The 27,671-nt window shown below is 37.2% G+C and overlaps 2 protein-coding genes and 1 long non-coding RNA gene across 5 annotated transcripts; 2 read left to right on the plus strand and 1 right to left on the minus strand.

The window, feature by feature from the left end:
* Positions 1–1,310: 1,310 nt before the first annotated feature.
* Positions 1,311–5,295, minus strand: LOC102701574 (mitochondrial pyruvate carrier 1-like). Of its 3 annotated transcripts, none has more exons than XM_040527777.1 (5): positions 5,209–5,295; positions 3,904–4,026; positions 1,992–2,046; positions 1,751–1,886; positions 1,311–1,614 (listed from the first exon to the last, which is right to left on the minus strand). In XM_040527777.1, the coding sequence occupies exons 2-5, from the start codon at positions 3,997–3,999 to the stop codon at positions 1,578–1,580; spliced, it is 324 nt and encodes a 107-aa protein (XP_040383711.1). In that variant the 5' UTR covers positions 4,000–4,026; positions 5,209–5,295; the 3' UTR covers positions 1,311–1,577. The 3 variants fall into 3 exon arrangements, with proteins under 3 accessions (XP_040383711.1, XP_040383710.1, XP_006660585.1); XM_040527776.1 differs by having other exon boundaries at positions 5,168–5,268; XM_006660522.3 differs by lacking the exon at positions 5,209–5,295 and adding an exon at positions 4,337–4,452.
* Positions 5,296–5,305: 10 nt separating this feature from the next.
* On the plus strand, positions 5,306–8,728 carry LOC107304966. The gene is made up of 3 exons (XR_001551025.2): positions 5,306–5,513; positions 5,586–5,611; positions 8,341–8,728. It is a non-coding gene; the product is annotated as an uncharacterized LOC107304966 (long non-coding RNA).
* A 4,218-nt stretch (positions 8,729–12,946) lies between these two features.
* On the plus strand, positions 12,947–20,323 carry LOC102701851 (protein STRICTOSIDINE SYNTHASE-LIKE 10-like). Its single transcript, XM_015840841.2, has 3 exons — positions 12,947–13,310; positions 13,406–13,678; positions 19,603–20,323. The coding sequence occupies exons 1-3, from the start codon at positions 12,985–12,987 to the stop codon at positions 20,105–20,107; spliced, it is 1,104 nt and encodes a 367-aa protein (XP_015696327.2). The 5' UTR covers positions 12,947–12,984; the 3' UTR covers positions 20,108–20,323.
* The last annotated feature ends 7,348 nt before the right edge of the window (positions 20,324–27,671 follow it).

Below are 27,671 nucleotides of genomic sequence, written 5' to 3' on the forward strand. Positions count from 1 at the left end.
TAAGTATGCATTGAGTACTTTTAAATTATACTCTTCATATATATAACTTACTACCTGTATCTAAAAACCTTTATTTCAGGCTATAAACTTGGGCATACTATTGACATAAACACCGATCGAGGTCTATAGCTAGAAATATTTTTTTAAACAGAGACAATCCATCTTCTTCATATTTATATTCTAAGACTTTTTACTATACTTAGATTCATCTATTTATCAATATATATATATATATATATATATATTAAAAAGTCTTACATCATAAAAAATATATTTTAAATATACTCATTACTCGAGCACTATTGCAGATACTTTTTGGAAATTCCAACAACTTTTAACAACCACCAGAGGGGAAGTCATGCATGGGCCATGGATGGGTGTCAACTCCCAACTCCAGATTGCCTCTGATGAGTGACATCCTCGTCCATGTGGGGGAGGTGCACATAAACAAAAAGGCAAAGCTTTCATAGCCACTATGTCAAACGCCGACACCGACGCACGCAGCACGATAAGCAACTTATGCTCCCATGTTTATTATCTCTACTCTCATCACTGGATACAGAGTAAAAATCTAGCCCAGGTTCATACATCACCATTTGAGTGTCAACGTAAGAATCTATTTCACCGAATTTTAGTTTATTTCATATAAATTATGAAAAAAATCAGTTTTTAAGCTGGTATGTTAAGTATATTTCTTGTTTTCAATCAAACAGTAACAGTTATTCGTTGGATGCAAACTTCTGAAGCAAAGGCCAGAATGAATTATATTATCTTGAAAAACATATGAATTATGGACAAAATTCAGCATTCCAAACATGGCCTGTGTTATTCGGCAGCACAGCTGGGCAGGGCAAGGGGATAAAAGCAGCCGGCCGTATTGCTGTCCATTTCATGCATTGCTTTCATGAAAAACCGTATCCATGATGAAACCAAAGACGGAAAGGGCACATGAGTGCTAGCACAAACTGAAAATGACAGGGTGACCAATCAAGAACTACAGCCTTGCATTGCATACATCAGAGAAAACATATCATCCTCCTCTCTTCAGCTTGGTTCCAGTTCGACCAACCAAAATAGGGCAAAGTGGAAGTGTGCCAGTTGCTAGGTACCTTTTTTCTTCTCCCAAGGAAGGTATGATTGTATGACTAGGTGTCGTGTACAGGCTAGACAAGTTGACAATCAGTCGCTTGCAAAGATACTTGGTACCAGTTTGAGCATTTGGTCCTTTCATCAGTTCTTTTGTTCTAGAATGCAGTCTTTGAACAGTGCAAGGAACACACCACATGGATCTGGGTTTTGATGGAGATTGGTTGTCAAACAGCAGACACTAAATTTGGAACCAATCATGTTCAACACAATGTAATGAGTTTACAACCAGGAGCTCATATAAAATTTTGGAAAACAACTAGAATTATGTGCGATTTTGATTTTTCTGAGAAATAGGTTTGGCATCAAATAGCATCAGGACAAAACACTTATGGCGCTATGACACAAGGAAGAGATTGTTGCAGACTCAGCATTGCTGGACATAGACAAGCTTTCTTATTGAGAAGCTAAACACTGGGTTTTGCACCTTTTTACTGCTGAGCCTCTGGCTCCTTTTTCTCCAAATACCTGTAGAACAAGTTCATATTTTCATTAGCTTCACTATTGTCTTTTTCGTTGCACAAAAGGAACATTGCCAAGTCCCAACAGAAGTACGAGCACATGTTTCATTAACTACAAACTGAAATTGCTGCAGAAATCTTACCCCTGGGCCCTAGCCCACCGAGAAAACTGATAGAGCTGGACTGATTCATTGGAAGCATGGCATGCCAAAAGCAAGTAGTTCCGTGGTTGTACCATCCAGGCAAATCTCATAAAGAGTCCTGAATACACGCACATGGCTGCATTGAACAGAGATATTTGAAGTATTAGATAGGCATGGGTATAGGTTAATGCTGAACAACTTAGTAGGTATAGATATTAGGTATTATATAAAGTTTACCAACCTGCTGTCATGTTGCCGGATATCATTTCAGGAGGTTTGTTCATGTCAACCAAACCCTGCAAGCATAACAATATAAGTTATCAGATGAATAATTGATAACATTATGCATACAACAAAAGAATGGAAAGACAAAATTAAAGAACAACTGCCTGCGTATATAGCCCAGCACCAACAGAAGGTATGGCTAGGTGAGGGTGATGCATAACATCATGACATACAAGTTGTTTGCGAACCAAATCTTGTTAGCCCATTGTGCTATAGCTATGCCTAAAAATATTGATATTACTATCAAGCTACGACAGGGAGTATTATTTTTGTATGAGTAGCAAAAACTGCCAGTAGCATCAAGCTAACTGGTAAATCTAAGTTCCAATTAGGGAGTACTTAATAAATGCCAGAGTGTTTGAGTGAACACAATTTCACTTGACTGCAAACACCATACATAGTGATTAGACTGATCCATGACAACTATTCTAAGTCTTGACAGATATCTCCATATCCATCAACCCAAATTGATCAATAGTTGAAAGTAGAACCTAGAGTAGCCAATTAGTGCACTACCAGAAAACTGTTCTAGCTTGGCAGCACCATTTTTATTAATGGGTTTGGAGATAAAAATTTTCATCTTGATAGAAAAAATTGTTTTCGTGCACCCTGAGCGCCCTTCTTTCAGCATGGCTCCTCTTTCCCTGTTGTGCGATTGGCAAACAAGATAAAACGCCACCCCCTAAAAGCCTGTCGCCCAGCTAGATAACTCTAAATCCCCAAACCTCGTACTCTCTCCCCAAGAAGCAGCCACTAGACCAAAATCCCAAACACCTCTCACACTTGCTTCCCCCAAATCAGTAGCTTCATCCATGGTCAATCTGCATAGCTGCCCTGTTGCAGCCACGCCCTTGTAGGTTCTCTGTTCCCCTACTAGCTACCTCCATTAGGGCAGCTACTCAGGCATGCGAAATCTTTTTTTTTTCATCAAGATTAATTTTTTTTTTTGTGGAGAGCTGGAGATGGATTTTTTTTCATCTTCAAACAGAGAAATGGACAAAATTTTCCCTCATGGCTTGTACATGTCAGAAAAAATAGCATAACAACAGAGAAATTTCTGTTTCCTGTAGGCTTCTTGAAACACATAGGGATCTCCCATAATCCCTACCAGTGTGTGCAAGCCTGTCAACCTGTCAAGCTAGATCCATTTTCTGGTAGTGGATACATCAAGAAAGTTCTCTTTCGTACATTCAGATTGTTTTTACTTTGGTAAACTTCAATATGTAAGATGCAATCAAATATACTCTGCACTAGAACAAACCAAATGTTTTGACTGTTAAAAACATTACCTTGTGACTAACAAGTTTCCAGATGCAACAGAAATGTATTTCTGCCAATGTTCTATCACAAGCAAAATAAGCATGGTCCAAGCTAGAACCATTTCTCAAGAATTCGGTAGTCCAACAGAATGCTGTGATGGTAAGAAAACAAGCATGTTGACTTATTACCTCAAATACAAGTGTTGCAGTGACCTAACATACTATAGCCTGTTTCAGCAATTGCACATAGAATCGGTACACCTAAATCACCTATTTATTTAGCAGATGGCAGCAATCCTTCGCAACTGCCAGAAAATGTTTTTTAGCCAGACCCTCTATAGTTTTTAAGTTTTAACAATCATAGCAACGTGGTCTGAAAGGTGGATAATACAATGCGGCAATCGGCAGTTTTATCCTTTTGTAAGGAAGAACATGCCATCATAGACCAAACACGAAGCTTCTAATCGATTTGACGATTTCGTTCAGCGCTATTGAGCAATTCATCCGAGAGCATTATCATAACCCAAAATTGTTTACCAACTGCCGCATCTTCATGATATCAACATCAATAGAACACGGGACGAAATCAAGAGATGGCTATGGGCGTACCGCGAGGACGAAGCCCCAGTTAGCAACGGGTCCCCAGAAATGGGTGGTCTTGGGGCCGACGGGGCTGTTCAAGAACGCCTTCACCGCTGTCGACATGGCCAATCCTCCCGCAATTCACCGCACCTGCGCACCACACCACCCCCCAAACCCTCATCATTCACAATTTCACAAAAACTATCGAAACCAGCACGCATCCCCTGAGACTAAATCAGGAAAAAGATCAACCCACAATCTCAAATCACCACACCCCAGCCCTCAATCCCTCACCAACCAAAGAACCCCCCCCCCCCCCACCCCCCCAAAAATTGTTGGAAATTTCGGTCCGACAGGGATTGTTGTTCCTGGCTAGATCGGACCACCGAAACAGATACAGAAGCGGATCTTCCCGTCCAGGAAGTTGGGAAAAAGCATAGAGCGCACGAGGGAGAGCTACCTCGTCGCCGGTTGGTCGTCGTCGAGGTCGGACGGCGGCGAGGGGTTGACGAAGAAGGAAGCGAGAGATGGGAGCCAGCCGGCGAAGAGGATTATTATCTGGGGAGGCTCTACATGGGCTGGGCTTATCAGTTGTTAATGGGGCAACGCAATTTATAAATGGAGGTCCAGGCCCGTTTGTTAGTTTTTTTAATAGGATATTTGTGTCTTTTTTTTTTGGCTCACGGTGAATTTTTTGAAGCTCAAGAAAAAATGGCTGCAGCCGAAAGCATTTTTTTTAATTTCTCCAACCGATTTAAATCATCGGTGAGAAGGAAAAAAAACATCCTACCTCCGTTTCAAAATAAGACAATTTTTTAGTTTCTAGATACAATGTTTTGACTTTTTTTATTTAAAATTTGGTTATAATTAATATTTTTTAATCGACGATAAAATATATATAATGTTTTGACTTTTTTTATTTAAAATTTGGTTATAATTAACATTTTTTTAATCAAGGATAAAATATGAATAGTATTTTTTTTGTTTCTTTTCAAAATTTTCAAATAAGACAAATACTCCAGACAATAGGCACAGAAATTAAAAAATAACGTAATTATCAGACGAGGCAGCAGAAAAATGGATGTTCTTGCACCCACGAAAACAAACCCACCAGCCAAACCCAGCTCACCCGCCCGTCCGCCCCAACGAACGGACCAACCTACCGGCTAGCCAGCCTGCCTGCCGCCCGGCCAAACCCCAACGACCCCCCTCCCCTCGCCGCCGCCGCGTCCCCCCCTCCTGCCCCGACCCCCCCGCAAAAGAAAAAAAAAAGACAGCGCACCCTGCTCACCGATTGGGACTCGGGAGGGGGCGAAGGAGGAGGAGACTTGCCCGGCGGCGAATTCTCCTCTCTCTCTCTCTCTCCTTCCGCCTCCGCGGTTGCTTTCGTCGTTTCCTCGTTTTTTTGGAAGGAGGAAAGGGGGGGGGGGGGGAGGAGGGCGGCCGGTGGTAGTGGATGGTATTTCTGTAGTACCGGCTGATGCCGTGCGGTGCGACGATGCAACCGCTCATCGCGTTCGCCGTGTCGACTCGAGGACGCGAGATCGTGGTGGGGTTCCGGGGCCGCACGAATCTCGAGGCGCGGCGGCGTGGACGGCGGCCGTCCATTGGCTGCGTTCGGCACCGACGGAGATAAGGTTAGTTATTCGACCAAAAACATATTAGTAATTAATACATAATTAATTAATTATTAATTATAACCCTTATAGGTGTATTTGGCGTCGAGGAAGATAAGGTAAGTTATAGTATTGATCAGACAACAGAATTTAACCCTCGCGTTCGGCGTTGAGGGAGATAAGGTAAGTTATTGAAAGCGAAAAACGTATTAAAAGATTAGTACATGATTAAATAATTATTAATTATAAAAATATAAAATATATTAATATGATACTTTAAGCAACTTTCATATAGAAAATCTTCACAAAAAATACGCCGTTTAGCGGAAAACGAGGAAATCTAAATAACTTAGGACAATCCTAGAGAAAGAAACTGACGTAGTTGCCATAGTATAAGAAATCATCTATATAAACTATTTTCTACAGTAGAAGTGTCATCGAGTAATAGTTGTTTATCTTTCTCTTCTAAATCTATATTATTCCACTAATGGTGAGCGTGACACATATCTCACAGAAACTAGTAGTTTCTCTCCAACAGTGAATGCAAGGTTTTCTTGGTATATTGGGTAAAGAGAAGACTTGGTTTCTTCGTGAGGAAACCATTTCTAAGTTTTTTTTCTCTTTTTTCATTAATTATGTTGTCACACTATTATTTTGCTTATGTGATAAGCTATTTAATAAGAATAGAAACCACTATTAATATACCATTGGACTACCCTTAGGGCAGGTACAACAGTATGGACAGTTGGTGTCTATTTGAAATATACAGATAACTAAACAGACAAGTTGTATGATAGGTTATCTACTTAGTTGTCTCTGTAATATTTAATACATTATTTTTTATGTTTTGTTTGGTGCATGTAATCAATACATGAAGTTTTTCTCTAAGAAGGATTAGATGCAGAGCACGTGCTCAAGCAACAGAGACAACGTCAAGTTTTTTCTTAAGTTAATAATATCATGTATAATAATTAATTTGATGTGAATATATATATAGCCCTAGCAGACTGCCGAAAGGGGGAAGTTATATACCCACGATCGAGTCGACCACTATAACAATCATCTCCCCCAAATTAATTTAAGTGCTAAAGTACACGGGCATGAACCTCCAAATTTGATTTAACTCGTGCACTTGGTTTCTTTAGGAATATTGATGCATGCACGATGCATCTTTCAAGTGATCAGCAGGAAGAATAAACAGTCGATGAATCATCTTTCTACCTTCGTATTTCGGACTTTTTTTACACATGTTTAATCATTCGTCTTATTAAAAAAACTTACATTATTATTATTATTTATTTATTTACAATTATTTATTACTAAATATACTTTAATTAAGTTATATTTTTTTAATATTTGCACAAAAATTTTGAGTTTGACGGTTAATGTTTGAACTTTTGTTTTTTTTATCATTAAGAACATATATATATAACACGTAGAAACAACATTGCTATACGTTCAACGATGTTTGTACGATGAAAGATTTATCTTCTAATTAGACTTTAGACTTTAGGGCCCATAAACATGTTTATATTTCTCTCATGCCCTCCGTACCATTACGTTTGGTGAGTCATATCATTTATCTAGGTAGAAATCTCATGGACACAATTATCTAGAGTGACATGTCATCTTAAAAAGTTTAAAATTAGGATAAAACACACATCTCTCAATGTATAGTTTTATTTATTATTGTTTTCTAAGTTACATGCAAAACACAAGCTATCTAGGTAACAGTGTATAGAAGGTTTCATCTCTATAAAACTTATTTCATCTCTCTATTAATACTTTACTATATTTAAAAAATATTTACTATTTATTGTTTATGAAACTCTCCGTTGTCCTTAGAAAACAGCTCAGACAGAGCAGAGATGTAATGGACCAGACAGTCAAAGCTTGCATTGGTGAGGATTCGCCCAGGTTGGGCGGCAGCTTGCATTGATGAATGCCACCCTGACAAGGGGAATGGTTGTTTGGAGGAAGAATTGAATATGACAGTGAAAGATAATGCATCGAACCATTTGTAGGTGGTAGCTGCTCTATATCCTGCTAGTGTTTTTTTTTTTGAGAAATAAGGTGTATGCATTTAAAAATGTCATTAGCTAATAATTAAACTGATAATATACATGTTTGTCTCATACATAATGTAAAGTTGGATTCTATTTTAAAATATATTTATCTATACTCTTTTAAAAAGGAATAGTGATAAATCTATCATCCATCATCATCAACTCTCAACTTTTTGAGAATTAAAATAATTATGAGACCAAATAGCCCATAAGTTGATAACTAATATATGCATCAAACAATAATAAATGATATATAGAGAAAATGATGACAGTAATAGATTAATAATATTTTTAATTAAAAACCATTGCAATGTACGGACATGCTAGTATTACGTTAGTTTCATATAAACCATGATATATTATGAGAGAAAATCACTCCATTTGTAGCTTACAAAGCCGAATAAAGTCTCACGCCCCTGTCTTTTCGCGTGCTTATACTTATAAATCAAAATTTGAATTTTTGACATTAAATTTGAAGTTGATTTTGATATCTTTTTCAGAAATTTTATTTTCTAGCCTTGCTTTTTAGATCGCTAAGAATACGCTATAAAAATATTATTCATAAATTATTTTTTATTTACAAATATATCATTTGACCTTTTTCAATCTGACCATATAATTACCCACTAAAAATTAATTAACGGCAAGTGTCACTTTAATATTCCAACTTTAATGATTTACCCTTAGTTGCTATTCATTCAAGGGCAGACAGAGCATTAGTTAACTGATGGGATTAGTTGAGCATTTCGTCTAATTTAATTGATTCTTGAAAACATCTGCAGGTAGTTGAGCAGTATTCATTGGTGTGTGATCGATCGACCGAGAGTTGGCAAAAAAAGTTTACACACCAAGTAATGAGTGACCTGCGTCGTCGTCTCGCCTGTTTCTGTTGACAGTTGACAATAATTTCTTAGATCGAAACTTTATTTGTACTCCCTCCATCTCAATATAGGTGAATTTCTAGCACTATGTACTGTATAGCCAAATTAGTTGCATAAAAAATAACTTATATGCCGCCTTGAGAGCTATAAAATTAGAGGTTGATTTAAGGCGCTCGACCTTCGAACCGCCTTGAGAGCTAGAGAGTTGTACTCCAAGCTGTAATCATCCTTGTAACTCTCAAGTCTTTTTTAACTCCTTTTATTCCTCCTAATATATTCGAGCAGGCCTTCTGCCGTCGTCATTTTAAAAAAAACTTATATACTTCTTATTATTAAATAAGTAGAGACATGTATAAAATGGATATAAATTTAAATATGAGGTAATCGATGAAACACCCAATTATTCACAAATGCACACTTTGTGGAATAAATTGAAATTGCATTTATTATGGGAAATGTAGTATCTCCAGCTAGGTAGAGACATGGCTACTGCGCCTACTAATTAATGTGTCAGAGATGTTTTGATGAAATAGAGCACGTTTTTGCTAAACTTTGGTTGTTTATTTCGTTTCCACGACCACACGTTAGAAATCTCTATTTTTTTTCATCACATTTTTAGCTATTGTGTGACTAATGATCATTTGATTCGCTCTCACCTTAGGCAAGAGGGGTTTAGCAATCTTTGAGAGAAAGTGGACCAATATTATTCCATTTAATTTAATTGCTAAAATTTGGCACTCCAGATATTGGTAAGTTGATGTCACTGCCATATTTTGGAAGGGCAAGATTATTTTGGTTGTGTTTAGTTTGCTGCCCATATTTTATCGTACCAAAATTTTGACCCAAATTTTGGTAGAGTACTATAGTTGTTGCCAAATGTCCTAGGCACCTTGCCAACATTTGCTAATAAACTGAATGCATCTATATATTTTTGGGTATATCAATCAATGGTATGGTTTAAAGTTGCATCAATCTGAGGAGACCCTCCATCTAGTCATGGATATTCGATATTAGAATAAGATTTTATCAAATTTCTAAAATTCATATTATCAGAATTGTCTCAAATGCTTAGCTTTAGAAAAAAAACAAATGGTATATGTTGATTTGGATATAAATATACTATCATAAACCTAGATTTGATAAACTTACTTTAGTAGAAAGATGGTCTGAATTTTAAATGTAGTTTGACTAATCTTATTCTGTATGTTAAAATATTTATGACTGAAGGAATAATTAACTAAAACAGGGATAATCAAACTTCTTTGTAAAGTTAATTGTCGAGTAAATTTAAGATATTTTGAGTCGAGTAGTTTGTCATATTTGCAATGCCACAAGCATTATGTATATAGATCTTTTTGGAAGCACCATAGTAACTTCTCTACAAAACTGCATGTTCTCAAACTTCTGAAACTTGGGTTGATCGAAATCTCGATGTACACTTGTATGACTAGATTTGTGTATAAAATTAAAAAGTAAAAACCTGAAAAACTTGTTTATCCAGAGATATTAATTAGAAAAAAAAACCTAAGAAAGTCTTACGTAAAACACTTTTACACAAATGCCCCTTGAGAAAGTATTATAAGACAAATTATGGGAGCAATCTATACTTTCCTTTCTTCCATATAGTTAGAAATCCACTAATAATTAGTACTCCATAAAGCTCAACACGTAAATCTGCGGCATCATCATCCAATGGTTATTAGCAATTATTAATCTCATGTTACAAAATCTCATATCATTTATAATTCATTATATTATAAAGATCAATATATATATATATATATATATATATATATTCAAGCACATCAAATTAACATACTAATATCATTATTTTCATCATATTTCAGCATATATCTGCCCATCGTCTCTTCAATATTTACATATGTTTATCTATATATTCTCATCAAAGTGCGGAGTATTATCTAGTTTAATTAATTAGGCTACCACACAAGCAAATTAAGCGTCTTATGCTTATAGTTAAATTTTAAATTTCAATTGATTTATCTTTTTAAACTATTTTGTAGACTTTGTTTTTGATCGTTAAAAACACATACGCAAACTTTTTATTTATAAATATGCCGTGGTACAGTGCGAAACAATTACACGTGACATGATCATGATAACACTGTAAGATACAGGATAGTAGCTGGTGACTCTAATATTAATTGTCGACAGCAAACTTAGGCTGTACGATATGGTCTCATGACAAATTGACGTGCTACCCTAGCTAGCTAAAATTAAATTAAGTTGCAATTTGCTTACAATTTTACGCTTTTAATTTGGCCGGCATGCCGTCAAACCGGCCCGTTGGTTCGTGCATCGGTGCATCGATCGTTTCTTTACACGTACACGTGCGTATTTCGATGTTGGAAATCGTTCCCGTGTGCCGATCGACCTTTTGTCGGACACGTTTGTATACAAAAGGTGTGTACATTTTATATATGCATCATTAGGAATTTAAATTTTAATGCTTAAAAATAGACTGCAGTAAAAAACCTTTAAAATTAACTCAAAATTATATTTTAGATGTAAGTGATAAGTTAACCATTACGACCCATGTTTTTACTTATACTTATTAGGCTTATATGATAAAATTTTATTTTTTATGTGATTTTAGAATTTTTTTTGCCGAAGTTTATTTTTCAGCCCGAGTTTTTAGATCGTTAAGGATACGTATATAAGATTTTTATTCACAATTTTTTTTTGTTTAAATATGTCATTTGAATAGTGAAAAATTCAAACAATCCCCCTAATATATGTTTTAGATCAGAATATTTTAGCCGACGAGGAACATATTTTAGCAGGTGCAAATTAAAGGCTGTTTCCACGTGATTTTGGACTCAAACTTCTGTGTGTTATTGACACATCGGAGAAGTTTCTGGTGTTGAGCTACTCCCTTTTTCTTTTTGGAGTAATTGGCATCCAAAGACACTGGTAAGAAACTCATAATCTGGTGGAGGAAAGGGCAAATTTAAGTTATTAATTAACATGTGGTTTTAACATTCGGTCAAAATCACCAATAATGTTCCAGAAAGTAGCTTTAGATCTTGGAATTCCATGCTTGATATGCGTTGCATTAATCATTGCCAGTTAGCTTCGCCTTAATTTGCAAGTTGGATATAATTGAAAGAAGAGAATGTGGTTGGATAATGCAACTTTTGTGTTATTGTATTCGTAAGATTGGACGTGGTATATCCCAATAATACTCATTATTATTTAGTTAAAAATGACAAAAAAAGAATACTAAAATCATTAAAATGTATATTAAAATAACACATGAAGTTCTCAGAATATAATAAAACCTGATCATTGGCATATTGCAAACTGATTACTTTGCAACTTTGATTTTTTGTGCACCCCCCCCCCCCCCCCGCCTCTTTGTAGCCTACAATATACAATATCTGCTAAGTTTGTTTTAGAATAGAATTAAATATTTACTGGAATTGCACTATTTTCTCTAAAATTATATGTTCGAATTAGGGCCTAAGGTTATTTCATATTAATAACCAGAATATAATGCCACCTTAATTAATTATCTGTCCATATAAGACATAACACTGAGTAGATCTTTATGTGTCCTCCAGAAAAGGGATACTTATATGTACAAATATAGCCAGCCAGAAACATGTATATATACCGGTAGATAGCTCCATCAGCTTTCAATTCGTCTTGGTGCAAGAAAAATAAGTGTATTCAATTATACCTCTGTGTGTATACACCTATTAGGTTCAATCTATTGGTTTTGGTATTTCTACCAGGGGACACCGATACAACTGAAATTTCAGAAATTTTAGGATGCTCTGGTAAAAATAATTTCAAATTCAAGAAAAGTTTGGTCAAATTTGAATATAATTGCTAAATTCACAAAAAAAATGAAAATTCCCATCAAAATATTGTCCAATTGGTTGGTCCAAATCCACCGAAATTTCGATCCAAAATTGTGAATCTGTGTCCATATATATTTTTCTTTCTCAATGTAACTGAAGAAAATATGCTACTCTGTATTTAAATATACAGCATTGTTAACTTTATACAGTCAAACTTAACAGTAACCTTAGTAGCCGACAAAATATTTAGTTTGAAACATAAAAAATCACATGCATAGATTTTTTTACAAGTAATTTTTCAAGTAATATGATATTGTTAGATATTATTGTTGTATTTTAATTCACTTGCCAAAGTCACACACCGCATAACATACCGAATAAAGTCAACGATGTCCACGGTTCATAATTTTGGTTCAAAATTCCGAAATATTTTACCTGAATTTTTCATTTTTTTAGAATTTCGCTAATTTCATTCAAATTTAACAAAAAAAAACCATTTACATTGCAAATAACTTTGGACTGAAATATCCAAATTATTCGGTCGTATCATTGCCCCTGAAATAATTTCTGAAATCGATATATTGAACCCTGAAATAATTCCTTCTCAATTAATTATACGCTTACTGAACTCTATAAATATGGCACAACCTTGTCGCCCAAACCGTCAGGTTAATTAACTAGCTAGCGCCACGACGTCACGAGGAAAGACGCCGCCGTGATGACGCTCTCTTGCTCGCCGGCGCCGGCGAAGGCGGCGGCCACCGCTCTCGTGAAGATTCTTGTTCTTGCGGCGGTGGTCGCCACGACGACGACGTCTGCTGGCGCCGGCGCCGGCGACGGCGACGACGAGCCCACGTACGAGACCAAGTCCATAGACCCCAGCCTCGCCGTGATGACGCTGCCGCCGCCCGTGATGGGCCCGGAGAGCCTCGCCTTCGACGGCCGCGGCGAGGGGCCCTACACCGGCGGCTCCGACGGCCGCATCCTCCGGTGGCGCGGCGGCCGCCTCGGCTGGACCGAGTTCGCCTACAACTCCAGGCACAAGTAAGCAAGCTCGCTCGCTGTCTTGCTGATCAGCTGATGCACTTTCATGGACGACGCCGTCGTGCGTGACGTACCCGGGCGCGCGGTTTACCCAGGAGCGTCGGGGTTTGCGCGCCGGAGAAGAAGCTGGTGGTGCCGGAGAGCGTGTGCGGGCGGCCGCTGGGGCTGCAGTTCCACCACGCGTCGGGCGACCTGTACGTTGCCGACGCGTACCTGGGCCTGATGAGGGCGCCGGCGCGCGGCGGACTGGCGGAGGTGGTGGCGACGGAGGCCGCCGGCGTGCCGTTCAACTTCCTCAACGGCCTCGACGTCGACATGAGGACCGGCGACGTCTACTTCACCGATAGCAGCACCACGTACCGGAGGAGGTAAACCCCCGAAAAAAACTTGAATTTTTTTTGATCAATCAAATTAAATCATACTTCCACTTCCACTTCCACTTCCACTGCACAGTGCACGCAGTTAATCGTTCCATGCTTGCTTGCCTCCCCTCTACTTTTCTGTCTCCAAAAAAAAAAAATCTGATTTTGAGCAGAAAAAAGGCTTCTTGTCAAAATGTGCCACATTTGAGTCAATAAATTATTGACCATGCTTTGGGTGATATGCCACACCATAAACAAATTAAAGTAAGGTGTAGAAAATTAAACAACCAATTAAAAAAGTCCATGAGGCTCCGTTATATTTCGTATTATGGTGGATTATGATAATTTTGTCGTGCCCAAATTTTTTTATATATTTCAGTATTTGGCAAACTTTCCCTTTTAATCCATATTTCAAATAAACTATAATTGAAAACTGGAATATGAAACAACAGGGAGACATAAAAGTTACTCCGCAAAGTAACTATAATTCTATAATTCAAATCTAGTCCCGAAGTCCATTTCTATAGTACTCTTTTTTACCCGACCACCACATTTAAACTTCTCCCCATGCTATTCTCAGCCATCTCCTGATTTCAACCACCCTTCATTTAATAAGAATCATCTAGATATTTTTTCCTACTAATTTGTCTACTTGAAGGTTAGGTTATAATTATTTTGGGATGGAGGCGATAGATAACATATTCCGTTTAACCATAATTTAATCATTAAACAAGCTTTATATATAGATATATTATTTATTGGGTCTAATTCTTAGTGGTACTTGCCTTTTTTTTTCAATTCAAAAAGTCCAGTTTACTTCTCCAAACAAATTTATTGGATTATCTAACCCATAAACTATTTTTTGGCTCAACTATCCCTGGACTTATTAAAAATAGTTCACCTCACTTTTTACTAGAATCTCTCTTTTCTATTGCTCTTTATAAAAGTTGTATATTGATCTGAAATTTTTAGAGGTATAGATGACAATATTATCAAACTTCAACAGTATATTAAAATATTTTCATGACTATCTGCTTGTACTTTAAAATATTAATGTTTAAATCATGTGCTTGCAACAAATGTAAACAGTGAGAAAAATTCTTTAAAAAAAAGGTGAGACGAGTGTTTTAATGCATATATCATATTACCAAATTTTTCGTGCAAACTATAGTATGACTAATAAAGAGAGAAACAAAAAGGAAAAGAATAGTGTTATGAAATAAACTGAACCATTCTCAATAATTCAAAGCATAAAATGAACCCAAAAATATTTATTGGGGTTAAAATGTTCAAGTGAAATTGTTGAGGGAGTAAAAAAAATATATATATATATTTTTCTTTTTCTTTTTCATGCTCGCACCATGCTATCAACTCTCCATCAAGCTGTCACCTCAGCCATAGCACTCGAGCCTTCTAGTGCTAGCCAATTGATACTCGGTGTAGTGTCTCCTAATGCTACTCTTCCCTAATCGACACATTTTCTTCTGTTTTATATGATACAATTATTTGTAAGTACTGTGAATACCCAAATGTGAATTCCTACGCTTGCTATTGAACAGGAGGCACATTATTAACCACAACCACGGCTAAATTTCGATTTTAAGAAACACTTTGATGCATTTCAAGTAGTTTTTTTTTTTACTTCGGTTTGTTGAAATACGAGTAGGTCGATACTATTACTTAAGTAGGTCATTGTGTCCTTTTTGGACAAATCAAACAATATATTTTTAAATAAAAATAATTTATGAATAATATTTTTAAATATGTATTTTTAGCGATCTTAAAGAAAAGGCTGAAAAATTAAATAAAAAACTAAAACCAACTCTAAATTTAATTTAAAAATTTTAATTTTAATTTATAATCATAAGCAGAAAAGTGAAAATAGCACCTCTTTTGTCGTAAGACGCCGCAATTTCATCTTAATGAATTTGGAACAATTGCTGTATATATAGGTCTACTTTTTGTCTGCAATTAATCAGCGGAGATCACAGATAATGACATGTACTTACCTTTGACCATCCGCTGGGTATGGCATGCATGACCTTTACCAAAATTTGCCTAAAAAAGCAATAATGAAGATTCCTCAACCGTATGCCATAATCAGGCAGAGCTCCTGTCTATTATGCATTGATGAGCTTGATTGTTCCAACTAGCAACCGAATTGAAGTGTAAATTTTATTATATTTGGCCATTCACTTGTGTATGTCATTTCTATCTAAACATTAATTTAAGCTATTCTAGTAATACTGCCTCAAAACCAGTGCAACTAGATTAGAACAATGTCAATGAAAACAATTTTTTTTAAAAAAATATTCTCAATGGTAAAAAATAGAAAATTCGTTGTGCACCCTTGAGATTTTAATCTAACCTTTCGTGCCCGGAGATTTTACTTTATGCTTTTTGTACCCTAAGATTAGTTTGATCTATTTTATGTCCTTGAGTTTTGTTTTTGAATATTTGCATAGCTACTTAGTTTATTGTTTTTTCTTTTTTTTTCAAATGACCATACTTATTTTGACGTATAAGTGTCCAATAAAGAAGGTTTTGGGTTGTGAATAAAAAAAAAGCGATAATTTACTGAAATTGTTAAGTTTTCAAATATTTGGACATTTGGAAGGTATTTTTAATGATTTTTCAATAAAAATTGAAATATGTAAAATTTTCTAGAACCACGTAGTCACCTTTGTTGGTCATTTTTCCACCACATTTCTACGAATATGGTTAAAATTTGAAATATTGATTTTCTTTGAATTCAATACGAAATTCAAAATTTTAGTGACTTGTACATTGAGGCACATTCCAATAATTATGTCATAACTGAAACTTCTCCATTAGTAAGGAGGCTTATAGCTCTAGATTTATGAACTAGGGACAATGTAATCATTGTACTATAGCTTAACAGTCCTCAAACGGCTAACTGAAAATCAGCTAACGGATTGAATGTATAGCCATTAATATAGAGACAGAGGGGCATGTAAGGGTATTTTCAACCTAATGACTACGATGATGTCCATAGCATTAAGTAAGTTGTCATATAAAATAAAAAATGATGTGGCAAGTGAATAAATGAGAAAAGAGAATGAAACCATGCCTTGCATGAGACATGCATGGCATGAGACATGGTTTCTACGCAACATCCAAGATATTATTTGAGATAAGTAGCATTAAATTTAAGTGTGAAATAATGGTGTTTATATTGGAAGAGTAGTGTGTAGTACTAGTTTTATGATGATGGGAAGTTTATAGAAATCATATCTAGTATTATGGGTTGAGAAATGCCCTAAGCGATTGGATTAAACTTGGGGCCACACAAGGAACTTTTTTTTTCCAAAAGTAATGATGTTCTATACTTTCAAAGTGAACAATACTGCTACGACTCTGTTTTATTTTAGCTAGGAATTATTGTAATCTAGATTGTTAAGTAAGATTACTGTAAAGTAGATTATTATAAGCTAAAGTAGAAAAAAATGACAAATGTGGATTATTATTTTAAAGTACACAAGGGTAGTCAGTCTAAAGCCACCTAATAATCTAAAATAAGCACAAATGGATGAGCTTCAAATTATACTAATATGTGCTCTAGATTATAGCGATTTGTTATATTTGTTTTAGCTTACTCCTAATAAACTAGATTATAATAATCTCAAGCTAAATCAAACACGTCTCTTTTGAAATGCAAGACATTCTAGATTATTGGTTTGGAGAAATTAATGATAGAGTAAAAGATATACAACATTATCTTTCACTTCTACTTATGTTTATAAACTAAATTTAAATTTTTAGCCTTAAATTTAAAGTTGATTTTGAGGTTTTCATTATAATTTATTTTTTAGTATTGACTTTTAGATTGTGAAGAACACATGTATAAAAGTTTGTTCACAAATTATTTTTTACTTGGAAATATGTCGTTTGGTCTTTTCCATGAAAAAACCAGACAGTGACTCCCATATATTTTCCTCATTAATATAAAGTGCAGAGGGTGGTTGGGATAAAATGGATAGAAATTTGACTATGATATGATTAATGTGGCAAATAGTAATGTAAGTTAAACCTCAGAATTCCTTATATAGGAGAACGAAGCGAGCAGTTTGCATATAGGGTGGTCAATATATATTATAAAAGGCTGTGCTTTTTGGTTAATAAAAGATTAAAGATTAACTTTTTAATAACTATTTAATAATATAAAAATAAAATTAATCACTATAAAAATCTACTCTAAAAGATAAAATGATGCACATATATATTTTTTATATTACGCCGTTTAGTAATTTAGAAAACATACGTAAAAACCGAGGAATAATTAGAAATAAAATAACACAGCCTTTGAAAATTATTACACCTGCAATTGAACACATTAGTCCATCTCTCTGACACACGGACAAGACACACACAGAGGATGATGCATGTAATTGCCAGCTTGTTTAGCCGGACGTTGCATCTGCATAATTAATGACCTGGCGCAACAAATTATTCATTTTCACTGGTATTAACATGCTATAATAGCTATAATCGTATTATATTTTAAAGAGATAAGAGGTAGGGCTGGATAATGAGCCAGCTCGGCTCGGCTCGGTCTAGCTCGTTAAGATAACGAGCTGGCTCGGCTCGGCTCGTTATCATAATGAGCTAAAAACCTAGCTTGGCTTGGCTCGTTACAAAGCTTGAGTTGGCTCATTAGGCTCGTGAGCCATGGAGTGAAAGTGAATTTAAACAATTTTTCAATAGATTATACAAACAAATTTTCAGTTCAAACATGAAAATCATATGAAATTGTATCTAAATATTAAAGTTTGAACCAACATATCACATGATGAACTTTTGAAGTACTGAACACATGCATTCTGGGGTGGAATCAATAAATGTCGGCGAATTGCGTGTCTTTGGTCTAGCTCGTTAGGCTCGCGAGCAGCTCACGAACTAGCTCGAGCTGGCTCGTTATCTCTAACGAGCTAAAATATTAGCTCGACTCGTTACAAAAATGAAATGAGCCGAGCCGAAATTGTCACGAGTCGAACGAGCTAACGAGCCACGAGCTTTCTGTCCACCCCTAATAAGAGAGGTGGACTATTAATTTATAACCAGCTTCACATAGACTACAAGACAAAATATATGTATGACATGTGGGACCATGTATTAATATTTTATAGGTAACTATGGTATGAATTAGCTGTTAGATTGACTATAAATGAATTGAAGCTCGTAGTTGGCTGTACTATTGAACTTGCTCCAATGATGCCATCAGATAACGACCCCCTCTAATAAGTTCTTATCGTTTTAGTAAGAATATGATTAAAATTTTAATACTTTAATTATTAACCACTTTTTAAACTCTTATTGTTTAATGAGAATATGATTAAACTTTTAAAGCTTTGATTATTAATAGTTTTAAAATATATAATTTAAAATTTCCAAGTAGATGATTAATAATGTGTACCTTATAAAAATAATAATAATTTATTTATTTATTAAATATAAATTTAATCAACAATCAAGGTCAAATATAGATTTAGAAGATCACGTCGCTGTCACTATTCAAAATGATGATAAAACTAAGGGCACTTTTAGTACCAATCTTTTTACTTAAAAATACCACATCGAATCTTTAGACACCTAAATGTAATATTAAAATATATGAAAAACTAATTGCACACTTAGAAAGGAAGTCGTGAATTTTTTGAGCCTAATTAGTCCATGATTAGTCATAAGTGCTACAGTAACCACGTGTGCTAACAACGGATTATTTAGGCTTAAAAGAATCGTCTCGCTGTTTCCAGCCGAGATATGAAATTCTTTTTTCATTTATATCCAAAGACCAATTCCATCGTCTGATCAAATGTTCAACATGACATTCACGAATTTTCTTTTCACGAACTAAACCAATAAACCAAAAGGAGTAACAATTAATTAATCAGTTGACTGATCGTCTGCAGCCAATACCTGCTGGTGGTGGCCATGGGCGACGAGACGGGCCGTCTCCTCCGGTACGACGCGCGGCGGCGGCGCGTGACGGTGCTCCACTCCGGCCTCCCCTACCCGAACGGCGTCGCCGTGAGCGAGGACGGCACGCACGTGGTGGTGGCGCACACGGGGCTGTGCGAGCTCCGCCGCTACTGGGTGCGGGGGCCCCGGGCCGGCAAGTCGGAGACGCTCGCCGAGGTGCCCGGCTACCCGGACAACGTGCGCCGCGACGGGCGCGGCGGCTACTGGGTGGCGCTGAGCCGCGAGGCCGACGACGGCGACGTTGCTCCCACGGTGGCGGTGCGCGTGGCGGCGGCGGCGGGGGGGAAGAAGAATGGCAGTGCCGCCGGCGCGGCGGTGGTGGAGGCGCTCGCCGGGTTCGGCTTCGTGACGGTGAGCGAGGTGGCGGAGCGGAACGGCACGCTCTGGGTCGGCTCCGTCGACACGCCGTACGCCGGCGCCGCGCTGGGCCGGTGACGCACGTGCGTGTGGCGCGGTGTTCGTCGTTGTTGCACGCTTGCACTACCCCTTAACTAAAATTTTGTTACGTTTTTCATGTGTGGTATATGTAACTAAATATATTAATGTGGATGTGATTGTGGGATTTGTACTGAGAAATCAAGTAAATTTGCTAGTATATGAGATTGTAGATTGTAACAGTTTTTTTCTAGAGTATTTTAATTAGAAATGTCTTTGCCACATGGCAATTTGGTTTGGTGGTAATTTATTATCGTTTAATATCTTTCGGTCAATTAATTAAATATAAAGATTTGCGCATAATATATTTATCTTGTGTCAGGTTTCACCCTTAATTTGATCATAATATATATATGACCAAATTTAAATAATCTGTTATACATACTCTTATGTTCATAAATCTAGATTAGATGACAACCAACCAAGTACAAGTTCAAAATTCGGCCGCCGGCCACGATCCCACCAGCCCACCGCGATGGCACCAGCAAATTTTCGTCCATGCATTTAGCACCCCGCGATCCCACCAGCCAACCGCCACCGGCCGCCTCCCCCGGGGACCACCGGCAACCGCCTCCCCCGGCGCAAGCGCAACCGTCGCCGGCCACGCCTCCCGCAACCACCACCGACGCGGTGCGCATGCGCCGCAAGAGCCGCCGCCGCCGCACGCAACTGCATGCCGCCGTAGCCGCCGCCAGCGCCGACGCAGCCGTCGCGGGCGCAGGCGGTGGTGCCTGCGAATACCACCACGACGTGTCCTCCTTGTTCGATGAAGGAAATAGTGAGGACGGCGAGCACGTTGGTGGTGAGGAAGATCCAGGACGGCATCCATGATCATCCTAACGGTAGGCATTGAATCTTCCCTGTTGTTCGTCTCATTTACGTCTTGTTTCAATAATAAGAATGAGAGCGGAAAGTGTCGATATTAACATAGGGATGGCCATGGGTCGACCCGTGGATGTTTTAGGGTCGTCTCTAGTTCAACTAAATGAATTAAATTTTATTTTATAGTGAAACTTAGTTCATTTTGTTAAACTAGAACTGACCCTAAACTACCCGTGGATTGACCCATGTCCATCCTTATATTAACGTGTTTGAAAATGAAAGAGTACGAGAGAAAAGGAATCCTTTGAGATCCTCATTCATCAACAATATAATATATATAGTATGATATGGTGGGAACCGTAGGAGTGCGATGGTTTTGAAACCATCGCAATCAATATTGAGGGAGATAGACAATATTGAGGGACATAGAGAAAGAGGAAAAACCACGTGGTAAATTCTTCTATGATAAAAACAATGTGTTCACTGTGAACTGCTCCTTTCTCTAGGATGAAATCATCCAATATCCTCTCTCTATTTCGCAATGCAAGTCTTTCATGTATTGTCTAGATTTATATAAATGTTAATGAATCTAGACACATATATAAATTATATACGTTCATTTATGAAAGAATTTAAACTGCTAACATCACGTATAAAAAATTATCCATAATTATTTTTGTAAATATATTATTTAGCCTTTTCTCTCCCTTTGTCTTTGACTCTTCTTATTTGTTCTATGGAAACTTTTTCTTAAGCAACTGTTATATTAGAATTTAGTAAAATAGGAACAAATTTATTGAGATTTTAATAAAATAGTAACCAAATACATTAGGATTTAAAAGTAAAAAACATTTGAATTTTTATTGGTTTGCATAGATATTTATGAGGTAGTTAGAAATAAAGTCTTATGTGGACGGGAGTAACGGGAGTAGCTAACAACCCATCATTTTCACTTGTGCTTTATGTTTATAAGCTAAAAATTAAATTTTTAATCTTGAAGTTGATTTTAGGGTTATTCTTCGTAGTTTATTTTTAAGTTTAGATCGGTCAAGCGCATATATATATATATATATATATATATATATATATATATATATATATATATATATATATATATATATATATTCTAGCTACGGTGAGTTGCAACTCACGGGCTCCTCCATGAGTCGGGGTCTAAAAACATATCAAATCATCTCTAAATTTTGATTTATATGGCTCACTAGATTATTCGTATCAAAATCTGGTACCACGCAAAAAATTTTCATTTTTGGAGTTTTTTAAGTATTTTTTTGAGATTTTAAAAGTGACCGTACTATATTAATAGCTCGGTCATTTCGGGTGGGTGGTAGTGGGCCGGTCAGGTCCATGCCGGTCAAACTATCCTGTGTCATGCAGTGGAGCACAGTAGCACACGCGTGGGCATGGACCTCGACGGCGGATTAGGATCGTTAAAAAATACCCCCGTGTCAAAAAAAGCCAATTCTCAGGTTTCAGTGTCCAACGTTTGACCATCTGTATTATTTAAAAAAATTTTAAGAAATTAAAAAAATTAGTCACACGTAAAGTACTTATTTATAATTTATCATTTAATAAAAACAAAAATATCATTCGCATAAAAAATTGGAATAAGATGAAGAGTCAAAAACTACAGGTAAAAAGTAAAAAATTAGTTTATTTTGGGACGGAGGGAGTATATTAGGTGATCTCATCCGACCATGGAGAATGAAGCGGTTATAGGGAACATAGAAGAAGTTATCACGTGGTTTCTTTTCTTTTTTCTTTGTGTCCCTCGATACTGATTGCGACAGTTCCTAAACCATCACATTGCTATGGCTCTCACCCTATCGGATTGTATAAATTATATTACCGATGAGTGAGAATCCTCCAGCATTCCTTTTCTCTCATACTTTCTAATTCTTAAACACGTTATCAGCACTTTTCACTCTTATCCCGTTACTAAAAACAAGACGTAAAGGAGAAGAATAACAGAGAAGGCATAATGCCTACCTTTGGGGTGATCATGGATGTCGTCCTTGGTCTTCCTTGCCACCAGCATGCTCGTCGTCTTCATCATCTCCTTCGTTGAATAAGGAGAACATGCCGTGATGGTATTCGCACACACCACAGCCACCACCAACGCCTCATCGACATGCCACCTTAGAGGTGGCTGCCCCAGCGGCCTCCGCCTCGTCAACAACTGCTTTGCCAACAATCGGAATGCTCACCATGTCCAAGTCGATGGGGGTACAGTACTGTACCAATCATGGCTGAACGACGATGATGACTTTTGGCAGTCAACCGTGTTCAGTTCCTTGGATGTTGAGACACTGCTAGCTCCGTCATCGCCATGCCATCACCAACTTCGTCATCTCTAACTTAGTCACCGCAACCTACCAGGAGAGATCACTCCTCCACTCCAGCGCCTCCTAGCTTTGGCCAGAATGGTGCAATAGACGCAGACGTGCCTCCAAGTAAAAGACTTTATTTACTCAACAGTACACAATTGACGCCACCCTCCGAATGTCTAAATGTATATTTCTTAGGAGACCTGAATGCCTCTCCCTAGCACAGCACACATTGCCTAGTTCCTCTTCAATTTGCAGAAGCTGCAGGGAGACAAAACATAATATGGGTAACATGGGGGAAAACCGTCTAGGAAAAGCTTGAAGTAAAATCAGAAAATGGCAAGTGGAAATATAATTTCCATGTAGGCTGGTACAAATGGCAATTTACCGGAATAAGCATCTTTACTTGATTGCATTTTGCCCATCCATCACTGAGAAATGGAGCTCCAGTTTCGATCTACAGCACATAGATGAGTGAAAATAATCTGATCAATGGCACATGCCACTGAGAGTTATGGAAGAAAAAACAGTACATCAGGCAAAAGTCCATAAAAATTATAAAATACGCATGTTTTTTTCTGAACTCAGAGCAAAGGTCTTGGATTCGCATAAGAAGATAATTGAATACTGAACTGAACCACTAACAGGCGAATAGATTGTTTTATCTTCTGTTTCACCACTCCTGTCCTGTGGCTGGCCATCACAACCTACCCCAACCCCAGGAGCTTCTGAGAGCGTGAGCCGTGAAAACATCCGGCAACATTACCAGTCTGTCTGACTAAATCAAAAAAACAAATTTGAGTCACTTTCAGTCATTTTGTGTCCATGCTTATATTGGGCTTGAAACTGTTCAGTGTGCAAAAGGAATCTGATGATTTAGTACTTCACACCACCAAATCCCCTAACCGTTACTGTATATACCAACAAAGAGACTTCTAATTAGCTATTTAGCTATACTATATTGGAGTGTATAAAGTGAATTGTTTTTCTTCGTTGACTTAGTTTTTAAGATATAACTGGTCGGTGCATACAAATTAACACTATTGCTCTCGCCTCTTGCCACCACCCATCAACTATTTATTCATCCAATTGCTCACCAGAGATCCATCATCAGCATGGCAACCACGTTGATAATAAGAACACCCCCATCCTCACCTCACCTAAATGGCATGTGCAAGGTTTTGAGAGTGACACACACCACACCCTCCATGGTTTCTTCTTCCAAGTTCTGCATCTCTTGCCACATTCACACTCTATAGCTAAAGAATTATCCAGATTCATGGGCAGATCTATATGGTTGGTTTGGTTTAAGGCCTAAACATGTCTTACCAATTTTTAGTCATGGGCATATTTTGGTTTGTCCATATTTAATAAGACTAAATTGTGTTTGGTTTGGGGTTAAAATAAGGTTGTGAAAGAACCCGGACCTTGGCCCATTCTCACCTAGATGTGGCAAATTTTTAAGAACACACTTTCTTTATCTCATTTTTTAATTTCTACTCCACCATTTTCCGTGCGCACTCTTTTCGAATGGCCAGACTCTGTATTTATAAAAAAAATCTATAATTTTTTTTAAAAATTATATTAAACTATTTTCAATTTGTTATAGTTATATCACCTCAGTATACTTGCTCCTATGACACCATCGTATAAATTGTCTGAACCAATTCGGATGAAATTACTACTGTACCAAATATTGGACATTTGCAATAGCTCAATTGGTGTGCGTCCTGGTGGGTTGTTCAAAGGTGGCAGGTGCGTTAACACTGTAGATTTGTGCGTCTGACAAGTGGATTAATTGCTGCTCCACTGTACGGCTGACTAGACTGGATTTATGACGTGGCCTGAGCACACAGGACATCAGCTTGCCTCTGCAGGCGACACGTTAGCTTCCTTTCAGCAAATGTTACTTCATTTGACCATCCGTTTTATTTAAAAAATTTTCAGAAAATTAAAAAAAAATTAGTCACACGTAAAGTACTATTTATGATTTATCATCTAATAAAAACAAAAATATCAATAAAAAAATTTTAAATAAGACAGAGAGTCAAAAATTATATATAAAAAGTGAAAAATTGATTTATTTTAGAACGGAGGAGTAGATCAGAGTACTTGGACGGGTGCGCTCGCAATAAGCATTTCAGCCCAAGTTTTTTTTTTGGTGCACACAGTTACCAAAATACTAAACTGTTTTTTTAAAAAAATTATATGAAAGTTGATAAAAAATCAGATTAATCAATTTATCAAGTTTACAAAATTCAATACTCAATTAATCATATGCTAATAGTTTTATACGTTCCACATGTGGTGATTACTGTTGACATACTGAGGTGTGAACGAGCCCTACATGTACACACAATTACTTAGGCAGTTTTGTGTTGACTTTATCGCTAAATATTTTCTTGGTTTCATATTATAGTGTTCTAGCCTTGTTTAGTTCCTAAAATTTTTCTCCAAAAACATTACATCGAATTTTTAGACACTTAAATAAAGCATTAAACATAGATGAAGCAAAAACTAATTACACAGTTATGAAAGAAATCTTAAGAAGAACCTTTTGTGTCTAATTAGCCCATGATTAGTCATAAGTGCTACAGTAACCAACATGTGCTAATGACTGATTAATTAGGCTCAAAAGATTCGTCTCGCGGTTTCCAGGCTAGCCGTGAAATTCATTTTTTCGTTCGTGTCCGAAAACCCCTTCCAACATCCAGTCAAACATTTGACGTAACACTTCTTCCAAAAATTTTCTCAATCTAAACACCACCTAATTCTTCATAGTTTCATGTAGATGATAAAAAATTATATATTTATTGATCTATGGATATGGATAAATCTAAATAGAATTAATATATTTTAACATTAAGTAAAGCATGAATAAAAGTCGATGAATGACTTATTTCTGCGTAAAGGATAATATGTAAATAACTTGGAACAAGTGCTCCAAATAATATAAGTAAAGTAAGAACGTTTTTCGAAGGAATAGGATTTTCGAAAGTGTTCAGTATAATCCGTGGTGTTAATCAGGTATAACGTAGGCCCTCCAGGTACTTAAGTACATCCTGACATGTATATATCATGGCTTTAGCATGTATTGGACTAATTTTATGGTTCACTTCTAGGGGAAAATCCTCCACCAAGATGTTTTGAGATGATCTATATCTAATAGATTTGCTAATTACCGTTCGGTAAATTAGTTTGCAGGAAATCTTATACAGCTGTCATAACCAAATTGCCTTTCTCCTAGCTTCATACTCCAACAATATCCTTGAACTATGTTGGCAATAGCCCAATCTATGGCTTTATTTGGGGTTGGCTGATGTGCGTAGGGATAGTGGGTGAGATACCACCGGAGAGTGGTGGCATCGAAAAAGTGGTTAGATGTTGACAACAAAGAAGGAGAACTACCCTATATCAAGGATGATAGAAAAATCAGATAGACTGATTAACAGGAGAGAAGATGTGTGATCCAACATATCCACTTATAGGTATTGGCTAGATTATCAGCAGTCATATTTAAGGTAATAGGATAGAGGATAATGTTGTGTGATAACTAAATGGGCATATATATCTAGACCATTGTATTACAATATTTATAAATAGGGTTTAATTTTAAACATTTTTTGGAGATTATTTTATCTTATTTTCTAGTCATAAGTGGATGAAACAAACGATGAAAACACATATGCATGCATACTATTATTGGGAATAGGGAAACCACCAAACTTTAGGCCATGCCCAATGCAATGATATGGCCAGTGCCCACAACTCGCTAGACCTGACGTGGCTGTGAGGCTCGTGGTCTCATACAACGTTATGGAGCTCTTCGAAGGTTCGGTAGCTCCAGCACGTCTCAAGTAGGGATCATGGCCTCATGCCTTATCTTCCGAGCATTTGGGCGTGGCGTGGCCTCGCGGGTGGCCCGGGGCATGGTTGGATCCTCTACCCTAGCCCTCCTCCCCAGTAAGAACACCCCAAGAACAATAGCAAGAAGACATGTCGTCCTGGCCATCGTCCTTCATCGCTCGTGCCAACGGATCTAGCCTCAACCCTTCGCCACCGTCATCCTCTGCTACTCGCGTCGAGGGATCTGACCAAACGTCTTTGCCACCACAATACTCTATTGCTTGCACCAATAAATGTAGCCTCGACAGTCGATCCATTCGTAGCCGCTATCCTCTACTGCTCACGCCAACGGATCTATAGCCTCCATGGGGCCTCGAACTCTACGTCAATGATGCTGGAGAGGAGAGAAGTAATAGGAAAGGGAAGGAGGATGATCATGGACGACAACACGATCATGGTCTCGGCGAGAGGAGGAAGAAGAAGAGAGCGAGAAAAGGATGGAAGAGAGAAGGGGAGAATGAGCACAGGGGGTATTGTGCACTTTATGACCG

This window comes from Oryza brachyantha, chromosome 9 (assembly GCF_000231095.2).
Source record: "Oryza brachyantha chromosome 9, ObraRS2, whole genome shotgun sequence".
Lineage (NCBI taxonomy): Eukaryota > Viridiplantae > Streptophyta > Magnoliopsida > Poales > Poaceae > Oryza > Oryza brachyantha.